At 45.0% G+C, this 24,891-nt stretch overlaps 1 protein-coding gene across 9 annotated transcripts in view; it reads right to left on the reverse strand.

Moving 5' to 3' along the window:
• Positions 1-24,891, reverse strand: part of PARP4 (poly(ADP-ribose) polymerase family member 4) — a 76,796-nt gene that overhangs the window by 22,679 nt on the left and 29,226 nt on the right. For 7 of the 9 annotated variants that reach the window (XR_015138212.1, XM_086329846.1, XM_086329845.1 and 4 more), the window contains 13 exons: positions 23,138-23,269; positions 22,337-22,423; positions 20,121-20,285; positions 18,487-18,533; positions 18,257-18,335; positions 13,629-13,766; positions 9,955-10,150; positions 8,946-9,013; positions 8,187-8,374; positions 6,430-6,529; positions 4,215-4,385; positions 3,877-3,957; positions 493-573 (listed from right to left, as the gene is read on the reverse strand). Coding sequence is in view for 8 of the 9 variants with exons in the window: in XM_086329846.1 (XP_086185972.1) it covers positions 493-573; positions 3,877-3,957; positions 4,215-4,385; positions 6,430-6,529; positions 8,187-8,374; positions 8,946-9,013; positions 9,955-10,150; positions 13,629-13,766; positions 18,257-18,335; positions 18,487-18,533; positions 20,121-20,285; positions 22,337-22,423; positions 23,138-23,269 (1,533 nt within the window). In the remaining variant the exon portion in view is untranslated. Of the gene's footprint in view, positions 1-492; positions 574-3,876; positions 3,958-4,214; positions 4,386-6,429; positions 6,530-8,186; positions 8,375-8,945; positions 9,014-9,954; positions 10,151-13,628; positions 13,769-14,810; positions 18,008-18,256; positions 18,336-18,486; positions 18,534-20,120; positions 20,286-22,336; positions 22,424-23,137; positions 23,270-24,891 lie in introns of those variants that run through there. The other 2 variants (XM_086329849.1, XM_086329850.1) reach the window with 2 other exon arrangements.

Genomic DNA, 24,891 nt, shown 5'->3' on the forward strand with positions numbered 1-24,891 from the left:
TGACCTCTGAGGGAACCAACTGCCTGGGGAGGAGTGTGCTGAGCGCTAATGCTCCAGCCATCATTTGACAGCAGTCATCTGGGTATGGGGTAGCAGAGGGAGTCCCCTGCCAGGGCCTCAGAGTGGCTCAGTGATGGGGGGGCAAGGTGGGCTTGGCTCTGCTGAGCTCCCCAGGCGGCTCAGCCCCCCAGACCTGGCCTTTTCATCACAGATGGAGACATTCACCCTACAACACACAAGCACCTAGGTGGTGTCTTTACAGGCACTGAGGGAGGCATCTGAGTTTCCTTTGTTCTGTCAATAATTCATTCAATAAGCTAACTAAAAACTAAATCCAGTAACTATGGGGCACCCTGCACCCCGGCATGGAAAACACGGCAATGATGACAGGGGTCCCTTTCCATCTGCTGATCCTCATTCACATTTCCAAGGATAAAGCAACTCAAGAAAGGCCAAAAAAACAGACAATGGCTTTCACATGAAAAAGCAAACCTCGTGATTCACTTCGTTTTCGTGGAGAATGCCATCTTCATAATCTCTTATCAGAGCTCGAGCTGCCAGCTTGTGAATCATCTGTTCAGGCACCAAAGGAAAAAAGATTCTAATTCATGTCATACATAGGAAATTATTTACATAATTGAGATGCATTTGCATACAATGAAATTCACCCCCTTTAGGTGTGCAGGTTGATAAGTTTTAACTAATGTAGACTCTGTGTGGGCTTCCCTGGTGGTTCAGCTGGCAAAGAATCCGCCTGCAATGTGAGAGACCTGGGTTTGATCCCTGGGTTGGGAAGATCCCCTGGAGAAGGGAAAGGCTACCACTCCAGCATTCTGGCCTGGAGAATTCCACGGACTGTATAGTCCATGGGGTCGCAAAGAGTCGGACATGACTGAGCGACTTTCACTTTCACAGACTGTATGTGGGGGCTTCCCTGGTGGCTCAGCTGAAAAGAATCTGCCTGCAATGCAGAAGATCAGGGTTTGATCGCTGGGTTGGGAAGATCCCTGGGAGGAGGGCATGGCAACCCACTCCAGTATTCTTGCTTGGAGAATCCCATGGACAGAGGAGCCTGGTGGGTTACAGTCCATGGGGTCACAAAGATTCAGACACGACTGAAGTGACTGAGTATACATGCATACAGACGGTGTGTGAGCACCACTGAAACACAGACAAGGGGATTTCTTCCCACTAAAACCTCGTGTCGTGTCGCTGTGCAGTCACCTCCAGTCCTGGCACCCATTCGTCTCCATTCTGTCCCTATAGTTGGCATTTTCTATACACGTGTGACCTGCTCTACTGGAAGAGCCAGCCCAGGGCTGTGAGGTCTGCCTGTGATCTCCACTCTGAAGGGGCCACAGACAGAGCACCAGGAAGTCAAGGGCCAGGGCACCACCCTTTCCTCAAATGGCTGAAACAACAGGACTCAAAAGGCAACGTCTCCCATCAGTGACAATTCCAACTCCTGCCATTTTTTACTGGTAAGGCCACGATTCACAGTGGAAAGACAACTATAAAAATTGTGACTTTATGGAAAATGACCTGCTCCCAGGTAAAATCCCACTGAGATTCAGTTTTTCAGACAATACAAAGATACCCTTAAATTCTATACATAAGTCATTGGCAAGTAATAAGTTTTCATTCAATGCCAAAATGAAAGCTTTGCTTTAGTTTTGTTGTTGTTGTTGTTATTGTTTAGTCACTAAGTCATGTCCAACTCTTTTGTGACCTCGTGGATTGTAGCCTGCTGGGTTCCTCTGTCCATGGGATTTCCCAGGCAAGAATACTAGAGTGGGTTGCCATTTCCTTCTCCAGGGGATCTTCCCGACCCAGGGATCAAACCTTCGTCCCCCGCATCGGCAGGTGGATTCTTTACCACTGAGCCACAGCAATGTCTGATTATATAGATATAAATAAGGAATGGTTGTCTGGTTATATAAATACTCCTATGAATAGTAGTAGTAGTTACTGCCTCAGTCGTGTCTGACTCTTTTCAACCCCATGGACTGTAGCTCACTGGGCTCCTCTGTCCATGGAATTCTCCAGGCATACAGCATAGACAGCTTAGGAGTTTTCCAGATCTAACTATAGCAGATTTGGTACTAATGCAAATACTACAAATTCATTTGCTTTTAATCCAAAAATAGGAAAAACAAAAACACATCCTCAATATACAATGTTTTATTTATCATCCAGTGCTGGGAGCCGGTGAGGCATTCCACTCGTGACAAAGGTCATGAGGAAGGAGGCTCGGCATATGCAAAGGCGGGATCGAGCCTCAGGAGTCCCCCCGGATATTCTCAAGCATCTACCCCCCAAAAAACCAGAGTCTGCCTACTTTATTGCTTTGTGCTCTCACCTCTGACTTTACTGGGGGCTGTCCCCTACCACCATCTCGCTCTCTCTGTCAAAGAGTTAACTTACAGCTCCAATTAATAAAGGTCCTGGGCAATTAGGAGTGTTTAAATCCAAACCCCTCAGATGGCTCTCTAACTCGCCTGACAAGTTTACCCAGACTCCTGCAGCTATGCATACGATTGTTTACAGTCTCCCAGCCTCGAGAGGCACGGAAAGCTTAAGGTATTCAAATAGCTTAGAGCCTCTCAGAGAGTTAAAAACTGTCAGAATAAACTAGTAAAGGATTTCATTGATGAGTCAATGCTTGTTGCCAAGTTTTCACATCCTCTGAATTGTATCCTTGAATGTGTATTAATTAATAGTGGGTATGTAGAAAAAATAAGTAGTGGCCTTGGTGTTAGTAACTTTAGACCCTTAAGGTAATAAATTCTTTCCTTTGTTGTAAACCCATTACACATCCGCCCTATAGGAATGCAATTTTATCTTTGGAAGATGGCGCCAAACCTTAAAATAATTACTCTTAGAGAAAATAAGTCTTTGTTGATAAGTCCTTGTCAAGAGTCATAAAATGTTAGTAGGCCTTCTGGCCAGAAGATGATGTAAATCACCTAAACCATTTGTATACGATAAATTTGCAGGAAAGAAACCCTGGTTTTTGATAAGAATCAAAGACTGCTTACTTTGCATCCCCTATTATCCTCTATGTGTAACTTAGGATATAAAAGCCCCTGTTAAAAATAAAGCTATGGGCCTTGCTCACCAGCGCTTGGTCTCCCCATGTCATTCTTCCCTTTAACTTCCAGCTGAGTCTCCATCTGGAGCGCGGAACCCACCACGCTTACTAATTATGCCTGGGTTTCTAAGACCCATTCGAGAAGGTGTCTAGGGTGAGGCACCTTCCGCTATTTGAGAGGGCGCCTGCGGCCTACGTAAGTGGTGCAAACTTCTTGTCTTGAAGTTTTATTGGTCTCCCGCGTAAACCAAGCTACTCAGCCTCTTTTCTCCACTGAATTTTCCTACAGAGCTATCCTCATTCTATTATTCTTTATATCTCTAATTAGCATATAAATAGTCGCCTAGGCCGTCTCTCCTTCGAATACCCTGGATCAGCTGGGGCTGGTCCCCGGCAATCCAGTACAGTTATACTCAGTATTCTAAAATAAGAGGCAAGGACCAGGCACTGCAGGTACACTGAACTTGTAGGGAGACATGCACATCTTTGAGAACCACCTTTAAAGGTTTCATTCACAAAACACCAGGTTTAACTGCAGTTATTTATGCCCACTCATGCCCCTGTGGTTACTCCTGGACTCAAGACCCCGGATGAAGAGCTGCTGCCTTAGAAACTGATGGTCAGTGTCCTCGCTTGTGGAGATAACAACCCTCCACATCACATCAGGTGCTAAGATGTCAACACAGAAAACAATGCAGGAAGGACGTGGTGCATTAAATAGGAAAATACAGAATTATTTTAACTTTCAAAAACAGTGAGTGCACAGTTTAAGTTTTTAATCTCACCGTTCCAGTTGTCTTCTGAAGTTCAGTAGTTGACACCACTGTAGAATACTCTCTCTCTTGAATCAGCGCATGTAGAGTTGCCTGAAATGGGAAAAAAAATTCCTTATAGTTTTTCTACTTCATAATGTCCTGGTTAGTTCAACAGTGATTCTTTCAGTGATTTTAATGAGAATTAAGAGGCTCTCCAGTGCCCTTGGTTAACCAAGCACTGTGATCCCAGGAAAAACTGTGTAGCATATTATGACTTGGGGGTAAAGGAAAGGGAAGAAAAAAGAAAAAGAAAGTTATTAGCAAAACACATTGCTGTTCCCATAATAAAAAGCCTGCGTGCTCCTCACCTGTGTACAGTGAGGAGTGAGCCCGTAGACAAGGAGTCGCTCGCTGTGGAACAGGGACTGCACCTGGGTGGGGGCCTGCAGGGGTGCGGGCGTGTCCGTGCTCAGCTGCTGCCATTTGACGGAGACCGAGTGGCAACTGGGAGAACTCAGCCTATCCATCTGGGCTTCTATCTATTTATCAAGAGGAGTTATTTCTCTTTCAGTGTTACATTCAGAAAATAGTTACCTAACACTTAAAAATGACTTTACATTCTGTCCTTTGGGAATTGTAGCTCTTTTTTTCCCCTCCTTCCTGCTACTGGGTATATTTCCAACAGGATTCTAAGTCAAATTTTTTTTTTTTTTTTTTAAATTTGCAGCCCCAGGCCTAGGGCCGCAGCACGCCGCGCTAGACCCCGAGCCACCCAACCGTTCATCGTACCACCCCAGCTCAGCGCCAGCTGGGTCCACGCGCACTCCCGGCCTCCTAAGTCAAATTTTTAATAATAGCACTAGCACACAATTTAAATTCACAAACCATCTTAGAATTATTCTATTAATTAATTACCAATAAACAACTTTGTCGTGTAGTAGATTCCAGTTATAAAAATTAACCCTACAAAGGACTTGAATAGACATTTCTCCAAAGAAGATATGCTAATGGCCAATCAGCACATGAAAACATGTTGTTACTAGGGAAATGCAAATCGAAACCTTAATTAGATACAAATTCACATCCATTGGGAGGGCTATATAAAATCAAAAAGTGTGAAAATAAGTGTTGATGCAGATGTGGAATAAACTGGAACCTTGGCACACTGCTAGTGGGAATGTAAAATGCCAGTGAACAACAGTATGCTGCTGCTGCAAAGTCGCTTCAGTCGTGTCCGACCCTCAGCGACCCCATGGACTGCAGCCTACCAGGCTCCTCCGTCCATGGGATTTTCCAGGCAGAAGTACTGGAGTGGGGTGCCATTGCCTTCTCCGCAGAATGGCAGCTCTTAAAACACTAAGTGCAGTTACCACATGACTTAGCAATCCCACTTCTGGGTACTGAAATTAGGGCCTCCAACACATGCCTGTACACCAATCATCAGGTCAGTATGATTCACAGTCAAAAGGCAGAAACAACCCCAGGGTCTAGTGACAATAAATGGATACACAAAATGTGGTGTATACATATAATGGAGTATTTTTCAGCCTTAAAAAGGTACAAAATTCTGACATATACTACAACATGAATGGACCTCAAAAACACTATGCCAAATGAAATAAGCCAGGCACAAAAAGACAAACATTGCTGGATTCCACTGATATGAGGTTCCTAGAGGAGCTAAATTTACAGAGACAGAAGAGGGTGGGTGCCAGGGGGTTGGGGGAGCAGGGGTGAGGAGTCATTGTTTAACCAGGGGTAGGGGGTTTCCCTGGGTTCCCAGTGGTTGAGACTCTGTGCTTTCACTGCAGAGGCACAGGTTTGATCCTTGGTCAGGGAACTAAGATTGCTACATGCCACATGGCACAGCCAAAAAAAGAAAAGAATTAGGGATAGACTTCCTGTTTGGGATGATGGAAATGTTCTGGAGCTAGATCATGGTGATGGCTACACAATACTGTGAGTTCACTTAATAACCCTGAATTGTACACCTGAAAATGGTAAAGTTTATGTATATTTTGCCACAATAAAAAATTAATCTGAGCCAAAAAAACGTGTAATATTTCACTTTTAAAAACCAACCCATGACATTATATAAAGCAGAAATCAAACCACTAGCTACAACTGCCTGCAGGGCTCTGGTTAGTGTGTGTTTTGAATCTGAAGCTCATCCAGATGACAAGATGGAATAAATGGCCAAGCTCCATGTGGCTAAAATAAACAGTACACCGAGGTTTATAGTAATCAGTGGTTAAAGATGGGAAGAGGAATTCATGTTGTCAGAACCAGGGTTAAGGCTTGTATCCATGCAATAATACATAAATTGGAAAAAAAAAAAAAAAAAGTTAGCTAGAAGAACGCCCCAGTGGAGTGTTTCCTGTGCAAGCCTAGCAGTAACTAAGGGTGGGAGGGAAGGCTAGGGGTAACTAAGGGTGGGTTGCATATGCTTTGGGTACCTTTTTGCCTTTTTCTAGCTCCCTTTTCCATTGATGAAAACACAGAAGTTACTGTCACTAGATTTCTAAGAAGATAAGATTTCCACATTTAAACATAAGACTGAAATAAGATGTTTGAGACACATACCTGTTTTTTCCAGCTATGTTTGGATTTTGAGTTAAAATATTCAAATACTCCAGCGCCATAGTGGGACAGACTCCGTAAGACATGACGATTTGCTGTAGAACTGATAACATTTCACGTTTTAACGGAATTTTAGAAACATGTTGAAGTACACATAGTGAATACTGACACAGCTTAGGACTCAGTGGAAGACACGTTATGTTCTGCAGCTGAAGGCAGATATAAAACTTAGGCCAGAAAGTAGGAAACATCTACAGGTCTGGGTAATCCAAGTTCCCACATATCAGAAGACTCATGTCTCTTTCACAAGAGAAAAAAGCATAAATTTCTGGCTTCTGATTCACTGGAGGAGGGAGGAGATGATTCTGAGAAACCTCCGGAGTGTTTGTGACAGGGATGGTGATTGGGATCCACTCTCAATGAATGTCAAAGCTGCCCTCAGCTGATTCTAAAGTCAAGGCTGACAGAAGAGTTAACCAAGCCTGTGTCTTAAAATCTGGTCCACATTTAGATGACAAAGAACTAGGAAGTAACTTTCATTCCGGCAAATGTAATCTTTGATATTTAATTGACAATGTTCTGTTACATTTCTCTCAATTATTCTACAACTAATCAAGAGTACTTTGTTAGAGAAGTTCCTCCTGAAGTATTAGACAAGTGATCAATAATTTTTTCAGAAAAAGAGTTTGAGAAAGATATTCTGGAAATATACTTCAGCCTATTGATAACGTGGGTATGTCTTCGGTGATAAAAACTAACTGATTTGATTACAACACTGATTAGAAAATCCTTAAGACAGAGTCTATATGTATTTACAGCTTTTACAGGTTAGTGAGGTTGCCGTGTGAGCCTGAGAGGACCACTTGTTAAACAGGTGGAATAAACAGTCTCTGCTCCTGAAGACTCACGAAATGTGGTTAACATGTGAACACGAATGTGTACATATAAAATGAAGAAGAAACCCGTAGAAAACATTAAAAACTGGACAAACTGTGTCCAAGCTCAGGGTCACCTCCCCCCCCAAATCATGATCTGCTCCCTTTGCTCTATGACTATGGACAGGAGAGCCCTGGACATCCCTCCTCACCCCTGCCTGTGCAGCAGGACGTCCTGCCCAGGGAGGCCGATGCCCACTGGTCAGGACAGTGACCTCACAGCAGGGGAGGGCAGGGGGGCAGGGTCAGGCATGCTGTGTGCAAATGCCAGCATGGCCCCTGCTCTCCGCTGTCTTCCTTATTTTTATACCATAATCCTCAATTCAATGCAAAAACATTAACTATAAATGGGGAGGGAGTGAACCCCAACAGTCGTGGGTTTTAGCTTCTCTAGAGAAAGATTCCTGTACACAGCAGGGTGAGCAAATGCCAGTGAGAAAATGGCAGCAGTCAGAGCGGTGCAGGGAAGGGACAGAGCAGCCGGGGGTGGGGTGGGGTGGGGTGACCATCAGCCCTGGGTGTGCCCGGCCTGCCAGGTTAGGTTCAATTATTCAAGTAACAGTCTCCAACACTGAAGTGGAGCTTGCTGGCTGTTTCCATGTATACAAGTTCACGAGATTTTCAGAGTAAATTTATTAGACCCTCTGTCATCTCCACTTCACAGAATAGGGTGAAGGTGCCCCCCCAGAGGCACGGCTAACCTGAGGCTGCTCAGGCTCTGAGACCCAGGCAGCGGCCGGGGCCAAGAGCCCAGAGCTGGCCCCTCTGCACCAAGCAGCTCCCACCTGCTGACTTTCCCCGTGGGACCGGCCCGCCTGTGCTCACCTGACCCCACAGGAGAACAGCCTGGTGTGTGGCACGCTTCTTCTTACGAGCTGCAAGGTCAGGCTCTCGTTCTGGAGGTGCCCGTCGGATATGAGGAGGATGTTCCGTAACACGTGGGAAGGGTACAGCAAACTTAAGTATCGAAGTGTCTTCCAGAAATCTGTGTTTCCCATGGTAGGTGTAGCAGACTGGAGGAATTGAAGCAAAATCATTTACTTCTTTTGGGGTGTCTTCACCACCAACTGTAATTACTTACTGAAGCACACCCCTTAGTGAGGGTTATTGTCACCGAAAGGAAATTCTTTCCTAATGATTCATTTGTGGAACAACTATCCTTTTAGTTTATTTCATGTCACACAGTACCTATAATATTATTAGTTGGCGTTTCTTTGTTTCTTTACGGTTTTCAAAGAACTATTACATCAAAACACCCCTGGGATTGCCAGCTAGTCTGGACCGAGGACACAATTGGTCATTCCTAGTTTGCTCAATTTAAAAAAAGAAAGAAAGAAAGGGGACAGAGCAAAACATTCAAAGCTGTTAATGCTGATTGTATTCAGATGGTGGGACTGTGAACGATTTTTTCTTTATTTTTTAATTTTCCATTTTCTTAATGAGTTCATGTCACTTTTATTAATGAACTAAACGAGCCCATCCGCATACAGAAATGGAAGGACTAGGGCTTCTTGGGGAGACTGGCAGAACCACTGAAGCCTGACGGAGAGAAGACAGAGGACAAAGGTAGCTACTGGTACTCACCATGATGAACTCTGTCGGCATCTTATTGCTCGTGATGCACTTAGGATATGAAAATAATTCCTTGTAACCTGTATGATAAGACTGGCGTAAGATGTTGCCATTAAATATTCACTTTTTGACCACTAACAAACAATAATAATGGTTGGTAATTTTAATACATAAAAAAAATTCACCACAGCATTCCTTTAAAAAATTCCACTGCATTCAAATGACGCACTTTACTGAGCAAAAACGACCTGGGTCAGGCTGTGCATGAGGAGTCTGCTCTTCAGCCAACTATGTGCAGAGGAAGACACAGGACATTGGGACAGCCCAGGCAGCAGGCCACGCCGCCCTCCGGCCCTCAGCATGTCCCTGCTCATCTGAACTCTCCCCACCAGCAGCAGCAGACCCTGGCTCCTTCCTCCTTCGTGAAGGGGCTGCCTCTTCCACCAAACGGCACAGTAAATAATCAGCAGGGTGTGGCTGTCCCCACACCCCATGCTGCTCCTTCCGAGGGGCTGAGAGGCCCCTGGACCCCACCTGAAGGGGACAGTCCTTTCTTCAGTGGGGCTTGTCTGGTGCCTCCTGAGACTGTTCCTTACAGCTCCTCTACCACTGTGCTGATTTCAGAGGTTCTGTCCTGATCCTTGGACCCTCGAACTCATCAAACCAAGGGTCTCACACTCAGTTCAACTGGTAACAATAACAATAGTAATACTCATCTTGCATTTTCTATATGATAGGCATTGTTTAAAGTCCTTTAAATACATGAGCTCAACCCTCACCACAGCACTACGAGGAGGGACTATTTCTCTCCTGTTACAGATGAGAGAACCAAGTTCCAGTAAGCTGCCCAGGGCCACATCCAGGGCTCAGGTGCAGAGCTGGGATTCAAGCTGGGGACCTGGCTCCAGAGTTCTTGCTTTTGAACCTCGCTGTGCTGCCGCTCACTCCACAGACAGGTTACAGTCACCCCTTCCCATTGACGTGCTGACGCTCTGGAGGAGGCGCAGGGCGGAGCACTCACTTGTGCCGAACTTGATGACGTTCACCTTCTGCTCCTTTCCCACACAGGACAGTGCATGCAAGGCAATCTGTTTGGCTTGCAGGAATGTCTCGCCCTCCATGGAATTGGAGCAATCAAGACAAATAATCACTTCACTCCTCTCAGCTTCGTCAGGGACGGTAATACCAAGATTTGGTTGAAACACAAGCATGCAGGCCTAAAGGGAGAAAAACAGGAGCTAGGCTGGTGCTTCTTATCACTTGAGTTCATCTGGTTATTTACATGCACCCAGAGACCCAGAACTTCACTCTAAAACCCATGCCACAGCTTTTCTGAACGATGCACTCATAGTTGGGACAGTTATAAAACACTGAGTCACCAATCTAAACAATGAGGCCCTATGGGCTCAGGCCCATGGTTTCTCACTACTTCTCAGAGCCTCATGGGAATGTGCCACTTGTCAATGGGAATGGCTGGCAAAAAAAAAAAAAAATCCTCTAAGCCTCCAGAAGGGAGATACACCCCACACTAATGTACATAGGAGTGTGCACTTCATCAGGAGCATAGCAAGTGTACAACAACCCACGTCACAGGCAAGATGAATGAAAAGGTACTAATTCTTGCTACTTACAGGGTTCAGCAACTTACCCTGCCCCTTTAAACCACAATCAGCTGTTGCACTTCAAAGACCCTTGAGTTTGTACACACCTAGTGAAGGCAATGGCACCCCACTCCAATGGTACTCTTGCTTGGAAAATCCCATGGATGGAGAAGTCTGGTAGGCTGCAGCCCATGGGGTCTCTAAGAGTTGGACATGACTGAGCGACTTCACTTTCACGCATTGGAGAAGGAAATGGCAACCCACTGCAGTGTTCTTGCCTGGAGAATCCCAGGGGCAGGGGAGCTTGGTGGGCTGACGTCTATGGGGTCGCACAGAGTCGGACATGACCAAACTGACTTAGCAGCAGCAGCAGCAGTATCTCACAAAACCCTCTAAGGTACAAACAAGATACACATGTACCTAGGATTTGCAACATCTGGCATAAATGTGTAATTTTTATTGGAAAAGATTTACTTGTAAAATCTGAAAACTTTATAATCAGGCAAAATACTACTATAAAAACAAAAATAATAAGATTTATTCAAAAATGAGATGGCCTATAGGAGATCAAACAAAAAGCAGAATGTCAGAGCTGGGGTTCCCAACGTGAACCTCATAAACCCCTGAGAGGTTCAGAACTAATACAGAATTAATATCTGAACATTGCTGTGATATCAAAAGTGTCTTCAGGATGAATAAATAATGAATATGTCCCAGTCTCTGGCACTGTGGTGTGTGATGACTGAAATGCACACACTGACCTTTTATCTTATAACCAACCAACACTCAAAATAGAACTACTATTACTTTCCATGAAAACTTTCCTCCAGATTCACTGGACACGATTTACATACAGCATTGTGTAAGTTCAAGATTTACAGTGCAACCATTTAGCACACAGTACTGTGAAATGACTACCACAATAAGGTTAGCTAGCAAGAACATCTAAGATTTAGCCTCTTAGCAACCTTCAGATACACAACACAGTATGCCTAACTACAATCATCATCCTACATATTTGATCCCCAGAAATTATTTGTTTTATACCTAGACCTTAGTATCCTCGTACCAACACCACCTTATTTCTACTCCCCCACCCTTGAGCCCTGGTAACCACCACCATTCTACCCTCTGTTTCTGTGAGCCCAGCTTTTTCTAGACACCACATGTAAATGAGATTATACAGTATTTGTATTTTTCTGTCTGACTTGTTTCACTTAGCATGATACTCTCAAGGTCTATCTGTATTGTTGCAAACGGCAAGATTTCCTTATTTTTTATGGTTGAGTAATATTCTACTGTATGTGTAGGTAACATATATTACATATGTGTTGCACATGTTACACATATGTGTATATATTTAATTTTCTTTATCCATTCATCCATCAAAGGACACTTGGGTTGTTTCCATGTCTTATTATAAATAATGCAGCAATGAACACTGGGGTGTGAGTATTTGAGACAGCAATTTCATTTCCTTTGAAATATACCAAGATATGGGATTGCAGGGTTATACAGTAGTTCTATTTTGCAATATTTATTTACTATTTATTCTTGACTGTGCTGGATCTTGGTTGCTGCACACGGCTTTCTCTGGCTGTGGTGAGCAGGCTCTTCCCTCTAGTTGTGGTGCTCGGGCTTCTCATTGCAGAGATGGGAGCAAGGGCTCCAGGGCATTTGGGCATCAGGAGTTGCGGCTCCCAGGCTCTAGAGCACAGGTTCAGTATTTGTGGAGCGTGAGTTTAGCTGCTCTGCAGCATGTGGGATCTTCCCCGACCAGGAATCAAACCTGTGTCTCCTGCACTGGCAGGTAGATTCTTAACCACTGGACCATCAGGGAAGTCCTAGTAGTTCTATTTTTTGAGGATCCTTCACACTGTTCCCCATAGTGGCTACACTGGATTACATTCCCATAAATAATGTCTGAGCGTTCCCTTTCTTCCACTTCTTTATCAATACTTGTCTTTTTGAAAACAGTCGTTCTAATGGGTGTGAAGTGATACCACAGGTCTTCATTTGCATTTCCTCGATGATTAGTGATGCTGAACATCTTTTCATGAACCTGTTGCCCATTTGTTTGGGGTACATGTAAAGGATGTCTTATTTGACCATCTTGCTGATGTTGCTCTCAATTTTTATTTTAATTAGAAGAGATTATAACAGCCACATAATATGGTCTAACAGCCGTAAATAATTTTCTATCTTTTTACAGTATCAATGTTTTAAAAGCTGTAAAAAGTATACAGACTAACCAATGTAATATATGAAGGCACATTTTCTTTTTGTTAGGGATTAAGGTAAAAAAAAAAAGTTAGGGCTTCCCTGGTGACTCAGACAATAAAGAATCTGCCTTTATCCAGAGACCTGAGTTTGATCCCTGGGTCAGGAAGATTCCCTGGAGAAGGGAATGGCAACCCACTCCAGTATTCTTACCTGGAGAATCTCATGGACAGAGGACCCTGGCTGGCTACAGTCCAAGGGGTCGTAAAGAGTCAGACACAACTGAGCAAAGAACACTATTAAGGTAAAAATTGCTTCCCAGGTGGTGCAGTGGTAAGGAATCTGCCTGCTAATGCAGGAGACACAAGAGACTTGGGTTCGATCCCTAGTTTGGGAAGATCCCCTGAGGAAGAAAATGGCAGCCAGCTCCAGTACTCTTGCCTGGAAAATCCCATGGATGGAGGAGCCTGGTGGGCTATGGTCCATAGGGTCGCAAAAGAGTCAGACCCAACTTAGCTACTAAACAACAACAAAGGTAAAAATGACAATTTTTATGGGAAATATGCCACATGGGGGCTTTGCTTGAAACCACAAAAATTTTTCATTCTTGATGTCGTTAAGTATTTTTGGGTTGTGCCTCTCACATGCAGGGATCCCAACCAAGGACTGAACCTGAAACCTCTGCTGTGGAAACACTAGACTGCCAAGGAATCTCCTCTATCACGAATATTTTTCATTGTAAAGTCCTGGGGTGGTGAGAGCTCTTTATGTAACGCTAGCTTTTCAAGACTATCAATCATTTCCAAATTTAAATGATCTATCCTAAAATACTTTTTCAACAGTATCTCCTACTTCTAAGTAAGAATGAGTATACCTCGCTTTCTTTTTCTGGATGCTTTTCAACCCACATTCTTGGGAGATACACATCAACCAAACCGATGAGGAGAGAAAATCCATTGCTGTCTAAGGAGCTGCCTTCCACAGTACTAATCACAGCTTTGCAGTCTGTTCTCTGCAAACAAACAACCGTGAGAACAAAGTAAATAAGTGAATTACACCATACTATCAAGTAGCAAATCCATGCATGATTTACATAACTCTATTAAAAATCAACAATGTGTCAACAGATCCCCAAATTGTGAACTGTAGGTTTTACAAGTGTGACCAAGATCACGTTTTTTTTTTTTAAAACAAGAATAAAATTCATTTATTATTTTTTTAATACAAATTTATTTATTTTAATTGGAGGCTAATTACTTTACAATATTGTATTGGTTTTGCCATACATCAACATGAATCCGCCATGGGTGTACATGTGTTCCCCATCCTGAACCCTCTTCCCACCTCCCTCCCCATACCATCCCTCTGGGTCATCCCAGTGTACCAGCCCCGAGCATCCTGTATCCTGCATCGAACTTCGACTGGCGATTCGTTTCACATATGATATTATACATGTTTCAATGCCATTCTCCCAAATCATCCCACCCTCACCCTCTCCCAGAGTCCAAAAGACTGTTCTATACATCTGTGTCTCTTTTGCTGTCTCGCATACAGGGTTATAGTTACCGTCTTTCTAAATTCCATATATATGCATTAGTATACTGTATTGGTGATTTTCTTTCTGGCTTACTTCACTCTGTATAATAGGCTCCAGGTTCATCCACCTCATTAGAACTGATTCAAATGTATTCTTTTAATGGCTGAGTAATACTCCATTGTGTATATGTACCATAGCTTTCCTATCCATTCACCAGATCATGTTTTTATCCTCTTGGTTCTAAGGTACATGTGCTCAGTCGCTCAGCTATGGTCAACTCTTGGCAACCCCATGGACTGTAGCCCACCAGGCTTCTCTATCCATGGAATTTTCCAGGCAAGAATACTGGAGTGGATTGCCATTTCCTTCTCCATCTACAGTGGATACACACAAGCAAACTCAACCCCCTGGAGACAGTCTCAGACCCTGGACCCAAAGGTGACTGGTCTGTGTATCCCGTTATCTGGATGCAGAAGATAATTACAACACAGAATAGTAAAACAGAAAATCCAACAAGAATTTTAGAATTATGCCTTTATTGTAAAATAGTATTTTTATAAGTATAAAATACCTTCTGAAAATACAGAGGGGAGGCTTTAAGTGACAAAGGCGGCATGGTATATTTCTGGGCCTGCCCTCTGTAGTAAAACTCTCCAGCTCCTCCTCTCAGGAGGTCGTGCCCATTTTTCTGCCCTTGAATGTGCTGTGGCCAAGGGGACACTGGCAGATGGAATGCAGGCAGGGGCTTGTGCTGTGTTTGTGGAACGGGCTGCCCTCCTCTGCTGTGCTGAGCTCTGAGCTAACCTATGGCAGGTGAGAGACCAGGGCCAGCACCCTGGCTGACACCAGGCCGTCAGCCACCTGTCCCAGCCCATCCTGTCCCCAGCAACAGGAGGAAAGCTTGAGAAACAACAAATGCTTATTGTTTTAATCCACAAAATGTTGGGATTGTTACACAGCAAAAGCTCTGATGCCAAGGGGTTCTTTGTTAAGAATGTATTATTTACATGTGTTTAACTTTATTCCCTTGCTTCCCAGGTGGTGTAGTGGTAAAGAAGGTTCCTGCTAATGCAGGAGATGCAAGTGACACAGCTTCAATCTCTGGGTCAGGAAAATCCCCTGGAGAAGGGAATGGCAGCCCACTTCAGTATTCTTGCCTGGAGAATCCCATGGACAGAAGAGCCTAACAGGCTACAGTCCATGGGGTCACAAAGAGTCAGACACGACTGAGCACACAGACAACTCTATTTCCTAGCAAGATCCCAAAACTCCCTACAATAAAAAGGGCATAAAGACATTGAAAATGGGAACAAAGATAAAAGCAGAGAAGATGCCAGCAAATTTCAATAAGAAGATGGAGAACTGACAGAGCTGTGTTAAGTGATTCAGCCAGAGGAGAGGAAGCCACTGCCCGAGCCCCATGGCGGGGCAGCCATGAGCTGTGGGCTCAGGGCCTGCAGCTCCCTGGGAAGGACCCCTCGGAGGCACCGGAGAGCAGATCATGCCCTGAGCTGTTAGCCCAGGTCCCCTCCCTGCCCTTGGTAGCAAGCAGCTGGCACCTGTTTTCTCACTAATGGAAATTGAGGATTTATTACTTAGAGAAATTTAACCAAGTAGAGTCCAGACTCGGGAGTCCTAAGTATAACGAAGCATAGACACAGAGGGCAGTGAAGTGAAGGCTGGCATCCCCAGTCATACCTGTGAACACCCTGGAGGTACTCTGCACAACCCCGCAAGGGTAAAAACACACAAGAGACTCACCCCGACACCAGCCGACCAGCTGCCACCAGCCTCGAGCCCCCGGGACCCGGGGCCCACTTGCCCCACTTACCACACTGCATGTAACTGACTTCTGAGGACAAACATAGAGAGAGGCCACTCAGATGCTGGAGGAAAAGCCTTTAACATGAAAATGGAGGCCAACTGAGCAAAAAGCCAGAAAAAAAGAGAATACTTACAGAACAGAAAAGAGCTCTTGCCAAAAAAAAGAGAGAGAGAATGAAAATTTAAATAAAATGGCTGGAACTTACAACTGAGAAAATCACCCAGAAAGCAGGATGAAAGGACAAGGAAATGGACAACAGGAGAGAAAATGTAAGAAAACAAGGGGCTCAATTCAGGGACGTCTCACTAAGAGCCACTGAGAGGTGAAGGGGAGACGGACACTTGTGCATTAAAATATAAGAAGATCCCCCAGAACTAAAGGCCAGGAATTACATATATGATGAATGAATGTCAGGTTCTGATGAACTTTCAGAACATCAGGGATAAAGAGAAGACATGAAATTCTTTCAGGGCTCAAAAACAAAACAACTGCCTATCAAGAACAGGGGATAAAAAGGTTTAATCTCTCGAAAGTAATGCTGGGGGCGGGATGACAATTTTTTCAAGGTTCTGAGTGGGATCACCTACCCATGCAGAAGCACGCAGAAGAGGATGTTTTCAGACGTTCGGGTTATAAGGGAGACTGTGCTGTCAGGTGTTGGGAACTAAAGAGGAAAAGCCTCGTGGACAGCAGCCCCAGGGGAGCAGGCAGGGTCAGGGAAGAGGAGTTGCTGACTCACTGAGACAGCGAAAACAGCCCCAGAGGGGCTTTACATGACAGGTTAGAACAAATGAGAAGAAACAGTACTAGAAGACGAAGAAAATGGCAATTTTTCCCCCCAAGAAATATAAAGAAGTAAAAAGAAAAAAAGCCATCATAATACATTTCTTGGCTCAGTGTAATTATCATTTATGTACTCATAATAACTTAAACATTTACTATTGATTTAACCAGGTTTCCCAGATGGCACAGCTGTAAAGAATCTGCCTGCCAAGCAGGAGACATGGGTTTGATCCCTGGGTCAGGAAGATCCCCTGGAGGAGAAAAGGGCAACCCACTCCAGATTCTTGCCTGGAGAATCCCATGGACAGAGGAGCCTGGAGCGCTACAGTCTACAAGGTTGCAAAGAGTTGGACAGGACTTAGTGACTAAATAATAGCAGCAAATTGATTTAACCAAAAACCATACTATAACTCTTGGAATAAGTGGGTTAGAAACATGTGCACTGAGGTGAGAGGAGGGCAAGTGGGTTACATCTTCATCTGCCATAACAGAAAGAGAATAGATACCTCTGGCAGCCTTAAGAAAGACTAGATGGAGAAAGATCCTCCAGCAAGAAGGAATGGAGACCAGAGAAGACAAGCAGATAGACATTGGAGAGCTTTTTTAAAATCAACAACCACAAAACAAGAACCTATAAACTTAACGAGAGGTGAATGATAGATTCTTATATAGTCACAATGGATAGTTGCTTATAAAAAGCTGTATCTCAGAATAATTTGAATACTTGCAAAAATATTTACAATACAAAGTAGAGTGAAAAAAACAAATGTAAAAATTTATATTCAATATAATGGCCATAAGAGCTTCCTGGGTGGTACTAGTGGTAAAGAACCTGCCTGTTAATACTGGAGACCTAAGAGATGCAGGGTCTCGATCCCTGGGTCAGAAAGACCCCCTGGAAGAGGGCATGGTAACCCACTCTAGTACTCTTGCCTGGAGAATCCCATGGACAGACAAGGCCTGGTGGGCTATAGTCTATAGGGTCGCAAAGAGCTGGACACGACTGAAGAGACTTAACATGTGCACATACATAATGGCCATAACATAAACAAACAGAAGCACACATGGAAAAAAAAAAAGATAACTTCTGGAACAGATGTTTGCTCTTCTGAAACAAGAACAAGCAGTAAAAAATTTAATTAAATCTTTGGAAGCCACCAGAAAAGAGCTAAACCATGTAGTCAGTCTCTGTCCCTAGACGGTGGTGTGGGGAGGGGTGAGGCAGGACCAGCTGCTGCTCCTGATTATAAGCTGATGTAATTTGGTGTAATTTAACTTAAACCACATGCATGTATTGCTTTGGAAAACTAACGTTAAAATACGAGTTCTTAAGAAGTGAAAGCAAAGACCTACTAACCTTTTTTCTCAGGTCGTGTGTGTCACTGGAGATGAATTCAATCATGTGCGGCATCTCGATAGACATGCTCAGAGAAAAGCTACCGAAGTGAACAGAGAGGTGGCTCAATCCAACATCCCAATTACTGACCAACTACATGCAGCTCTTCTGTGTAAGTTTTAATGATAACTTAAGCTATAAAATGAATGTTCACTGAATGATTGACAGGTTTTTGTATTTTAGGTACTAACCTTTGCTTTGTTCCTATTTCCTTTATACAAATCTTCTCCACTGTATCCTGTGAAAAGAAAAATACATATGCACAACTAAGTATCTGCTCAGTTTCACCACAAGAATCCACACACACACACAAGTACACAATTTATACAGATGCACACAAAGCAGGGAGTCTGAACACTGTATGGAAAGCAGCAACAGCAGCTTTGGTGGTGTCTCTGGCGACGGAATTAAGGATGGTTTAAAGTTTCCTCTTTGGCTTATTGGCGTTCTTTATGCTTATCAAAATTCTTCATAATGAGCAGGCAGTACCAACATAAACTTTAAAGAGACTGAACAGAATAAAAACAGGATGTCATTGAGCATATCTGTGTTTATTCTCTTCATCTCACAGACGTTCAGTTCAGTTCAGTCACTCAGTCGTGTCCGACTCTTGGCGACCCCATGAATCACAGCACGCCAGGCCTCCCTGTCCATCACCAACTCCTGGAGTTCACCCAAACTCATGTCCATCGAGTCGGTGATGCCATCCAGCCATCTCATCCTCTGTCGTCCCCTTCTTCTCCTCCCCCCAATCCCTCCCAGCATCAGAGTCTTTTCCAGTGAGTCAACTCTTCACATAAGGTGGCCAAAGTATTGGAGTTTCAGCCTCAGCATCAGTCCTTCCCAATGAACACCCAGGACTGATCTCCTTTAGGATGGACTGGTTGGATCTCCTTGCAGTCCAAGGGACTCTCAAGAGTCTTCTCCAACACCACAGTTCAAAAGCATCAATTCCTCAGTGCTCAGCTCTCTTTGTGAGAGTCCAACTCTCACATCCATACATGACCACAGGAAAAACCATAGCCTTGACTAGACGGACCTTTGTTGGCAAAGTAATGTCTCTGCTTTTCAATATGTTATCTAGGTTGGTCATAACTTTCCTTCCAAGGAGTAAGCGTCTTTTAATTTCATGGCTGCAATCACCATCTGCAGTGATTTTGGAGCCCAGAAAAATACAGTCTGACACTGTTTCCACTGTTTCCCCGTCTATTTCCCATGAAGTGATGGGACCAGATGCCATGATCTTTGTTTTCTGCATGTTGAGCTTGACGCCAACTTTTTCATTCTCCTCTTGCACTTTCATCAAGAGGCTTTTTAGTTCCTCTTCACTTTCTGCCATAAGGGTGGTGTCATCTGCATATCTGAGGTTATTGATATTTCTCCCGGCAATCTTGATTCCAGCTTGTGCTTCTTCCAGCCCAGTGTTTCTCATGATGTACTCTGCATATAAGTTAAATAAGCAGGTTGACAATATACAGCCTTGACGTACTCCTTTTCCTATTTGGAACCAGTCTGTTGTTCCATGTCCAGTTCTAACTGGTGCTTCCTGACCTGCATATAGGTTTCTCAAGAGGCAGGTCAGGTGGTCTGGTATTCCCATCTCTTTCAGAATTTTCCACAGTTTATTGTGATCCACACAGTCAAAGGCTTTGGTATAGTCAATAAAGCAGACGTTACATGTGTCTAAATCCCTAAATGTCACTACAATTGTGTCTAAATCCCTAAATGTCACTACAATTGACTCTATGGCCCAAAGGTTAGGTTATTTAGATGCTGTTTCTTCCCTCTGCATAAATCACAACAAAGCTGCTGTCGCCAAACAGACCTGAAGGTTCTCCCTCAGAGCCCTGTCCTGCTGCCAGGGCGCCACCGTGGCCGGCAGGAAGAAGACTGCGCAGGCACCCTGGATGCTCAGCTCCGTGATGTAGGTGATTTTGACCAGGACTTTGGCCTTTGGGGGTAAGTTCCCGACGCTGACGGTGAAGATGTCCTGAAATGGAAGTACATGACTTAGCCTGTGTCTCAGAAGCATCTCTATCCTTTGGGCGATCCCCTCCTGTTACATAAATGGTCTGATCACAACTTGCCTGCTTCCTCCTCAGAGAAGGGGACGTGGCCTCCAGACCAGCACTGGTTGTGCGGAAGAAGAACCCAGGGCCCTTCCCCAGCGGTCTGGGATCCGAGCAGCTGCACCCAGTGGCCTCTGCTCCAGTGGAGACTACCCCCTCCCCACCCCCGCTGCAACTCTATGGCCTCTCTGTGGCCGCAGGGCTCTGCCCAGGATGCCTGCCCGCCCCTCCCTGGAGACCACCCCCTCAACCCCAAGGCCTCTCTGAGGACACAGTATACCAGGAGACTCCTCCTGGCTATAGAGCTGGAGCCTGTCACACCAAGCTTGGCCCTCATTTAACTCTTTTCTAGAAAATTCATCATCTTACTTTTCAGAATAATTGCTTTGCTTTCTTTTAGTGAGTATTGCCAATCACTGTGTAAGGAAACAACTTCATGCCTAGTGAGGTCAGAAAGAGACTGGATCACTTCCTCTGAACCCATGTTGGGTGCCTCCTGACATGGCCAAGCCTGTGCTCTGTTTCACTCAACAGTGCTGCTGTGAAAACTCAGTGTGCTTAGACTAGGGGTGTATGATATCACGATTAATGTGGATTTGAGGAGTCAATTGTTGTTATCTTTGACATCAAGGTGGGAATAAACAATGAAGACAGGATTATCACACGGCAGCAGCGCTCAGCCTCAAGGGAAGGGTATGGAGGCCAGGGCTTCCTGGAGAGGCACCACTGGAGGTGTATGGTGGCACTGCCGATACAGGGTCTGGATGGGTGCCAGCTGTCACCCATGTGGTGTCACCCAGGTCCCCTACAGAATCCTAACTTGTCCCAAACCTGAAGGAAGGCCGAGCTGCCAGGCAGCCAGGTGAACTGAATTTCAGCTTGATCCCTCAGAGGAAGAGGGGACCCATGGTTAGGGCACCTGGGCCTCCTGACACAGGGGTCTAACTCCTGCAGGCCTTCTCCACAGAGGCTGGGCACTGTTTCCAGCCTTGCTTTTGGCACTCAAATTTTCTCTTTGTTTTCCCATTAACTTTTTATCTAACCTCTCTTGTTACTTCACCACTTAAACACTGGGATTCCAAGCTGGGCCTCCACCTGCATAAAGAGCACTAGGGGCCTGTGTGAGCACCATGCCCCTATAGGGACCCCAGGGGACCCAGCACTTGAGCACAGGGGTAGTGAGCTCCCTGTGGAATAATCACCTCTTCTTGTTAATCCCCATTCTGCAGATTTATCCCTTAAATCTATTGTAATTTTAATAACTGATTGCTCCAAACATCACATTTTGACAGTATTCTGGCGATGAGTCCTCCTCAGAGGTGTGTCTGAAGCTTGTGGCTGTCTTTACAAACGACTGATGTGTCTATGCTGGAGAGGCTGCATGCGGCCCAGCACCTGCCTGAGGCATACTTAAAACATCTTACAGTTAAGGCAAGAAGAGCGTGGACGCGGCCCTGTGGCTCCTCCTCCCAGATCTCCACATCTGACCCTGTGAAGACCTAACCCTAACCGTGGAACCAGTCCAAGCCCTGCAGATGCGCCTTCCTGAGATACAACTTGTGAAAACTGGATAAACTGCTAAGTTAGCTTAGTTCAAGGGGAAATGTAAATATCTTACGCTTCTACGGGAAGATGGAAATTATGTGCCCACATGGTTTCTTTCCGTTGTCACGTCTGGGGAATGCAGTTCCCAAGGACAGAAATGGCTCTTAGGATCCGCTGGGTGACCCTGGCCATTTCCTCCTTTATCTAAACAAGTCATATGGGTCTCACTAGCCCAACCTCCCTTCCCAACCACATGAAACTCCAGAGCCTAAACCAGTAAAAATGATTCCACTTTCTAGTGAAAATTAGAATTTCATATGCTAAATTTCTAGTGAAAATTAGAATTTCATATTCTAAATCAATTTCCACCTATTCTCCCCTTTCTAGCAAGCACACGGAACTGACTTGGATGAACATCAAGTCTTACAGGTGTGTCCTGATCCATCAGGTAGGCGCCATGACCTTGACTGATCGCCACTCGGTACTCTCGCTGGGCCACTTCCTTCTCTTTAATCTGAAAAAGACAGTTGTACCAGTCACGATATGAACAGTGACTTCAGACTTTAATAAGGAAAACTTCATCAACATTTATTAAAACCCAGGCAAAAACAGAAAACTAAGCATCTAAGATGAATGAAAATTTACATACAGTGATCATAAAAATGTACTTATCTAATAAGAATTTGAATCAGAAAAGGCCAATTGAAGAGGATGCTCTTTAAAAGCTGGGACGAAAATATTTGAGAGTTGACAGTGAAAAGGAAGTTTGGAGCTTTACTCTGAATAAATAAAAAATTAAGTTCGTCTTAAATTTGATAAAATGTGAGTTACTATTGCAACTGTGGACTCTTAGAATAAACAAAGAATTAATCAATTTATACTTCTTCTGGACATATTTTTCTTCACTTCAGTTGGCTTTTATAGCAGGGTACAAAGGATCAGTATTTTTGCAAAAATACATAAAGGGCTTCACCAATTTTCCAATGTGTCTCTCAAACTTTTGATACTGAAATCACTGTTTGTTGAAGTGTTTGGACAAGGAATCTGGACAGGCAGGGACAGAGGCTAGCTAACCAGGGAGGGACGCCAGATGTCTGAGTGGAGGCTGGCTGTACAAGGGCCTGACTCTTCCAGGAACATCCTGTTTTATGACCAGGCTGCCACTCAGCCCGAAACTAAGGGACTTAGGATGGCCCATCCCCACAGAACAGCCGGGGTTCTCCCTTACCTCTCCCACCACGTGCTTCCCATTGATGAAAGCCTCGAAACCACATACAGCTGCCTTGTCGTCCAAGGGAAAAACATATTTTGCCTCAATGGGCACATGACTTTGGTTTGTGTATGTTTGAAAAACAATGACCTGAAGAAGAAAAACCCATATATTTGATGAAACTGCATTAATGATGTTTGCAGGAACAGCTATTAATGGAAACTGCTGTGCATGTAAGGCCCAGAGGTCAAGACCACATCCAAGTCACTGCCTTTGATGACGCACAGGCACCAAAAGAAAGAAATTTTAAGTAAAGATGATGGAGGATTTTTACTAGGACTTACAACAGAAACCAATACTCTGTACACATTTTTGACATCTTAATCTTCCTCCTTCAAATGCAATTAGTGTTTTAGTTCAGTTTAGTTGTTAAACTGAAAACATTAAGCTCACTCTGAGAAGTCCAGAGTGGGCCACGTATAGCCAAGTTCCCTGCTGCCGGCCTGTGTGGACACTCAAGTCAAACAACAGGCCAGCTATCCAGAAATGAGAGGAAGGTTCACAGCTGCACCACGAGATATGTGTGGGGCAAACTTCTCCACGGAAAAGACTCATCAAACAGTGTCTAATCCACAGTGACACACGGAGGACACAGGCCGCTCCTGCAACACTTGTGTGCACCGGGACTATCACGTTCACTATGCGCAACAGGCACCACCGATGGGCAGCCCAGCATTACTGTCTCATCTACACCTAAGGAAACCACTGTGGAATGGCCACCACCGACGGGCAGCCCAGCATTACCGTCTCATCTACATCCAAGGAAACCATTGGAGAATGGCCACCACCGACGGGCAGCCCAGCGTTACCGTCTCAGCTGCACCTGAGGAAACTACGCAGAACAGCCACCACCGATGGGCAGCCCAGCATTGCTGTCTCATCTACACCTGAGGAAACCACCACATGATCAGGCTGGAGAAGGATGAGCACGAACTCCTAACTGGGCTCTCAAACCCCAGGGCTCCTCTGCAGTCAACACCAGTCCCCCCACAACTCAATCCATCCCAGACTATCCAGTTGGAATGACGAGTTCAGACTGGTCTTTATCATATTGTTCAGTGCCTCCTCGTTCAAACAACAGTACAAGTGCTCACCCTGTGCAGTCTGGGAAGAACTGACGTGCAGATGAAGCTTGAGTCACAGGAAGTGGCAGTCATGTGCTCACAGCTTCTACACGGCCCCACAGAGAGGAGCGCCTGTAGTGCCCTGCCTGGAGCCCACACCTGGGTCCTTCCCATAGCCGGACATGGTGCCCCCAGAGGCTTCAGGGCTGTGGGGGTGGGTCAGCACTGGCAGGGGTGGAGGTCAGACATACCCACTCGGTGTCAGCCTCAGGGGTGGCAGGCAGGCTCTTCCCCGCCCCACCCCCGCCTTCCCCAGTCAGGTGCTCACTAAAGACCAGCCCCACTTCCCTCTGAAGGACCACAGCCAGTCTCTCTGGCCAGCCTGCCTCCCTCCCCCTGCAGGCCTCGCTCCAGCCCGCATCCCTGCACGGTGTGCTCCTGGACAGACCTGTGTCTCCTAACTGGTCATCCTCTGACTGTCCTCAACTTGGGGAGGAGGGCAGGGGCTGGAGTGATCCCGTGAGAACACAGCTCTGACACGTCACTGCAAATGTCTTCCAAAGGCTTCCCGCTCACACCGTGTGTCTGTCTGTGCCTGACAAGAGTGCCTGCCGCCTCCTCATGCACTTCCAACCATGGCCCCCTCAC

Source organism: Bos grunniens, chromosome 12 (assembly GCF_055505025.1).
Source record: "Bos grunniens cultivar Pamir isolate PY7600 chromosome 12, Bosgru_T2T1.0, whole genome shotgun sequence".
NCBI classification, from domain to species: Eukaryota; Metazoa; Chordata; class Mammalia; order Artiodactyla; family Bovidae; genus Bos; species Bos grunniens.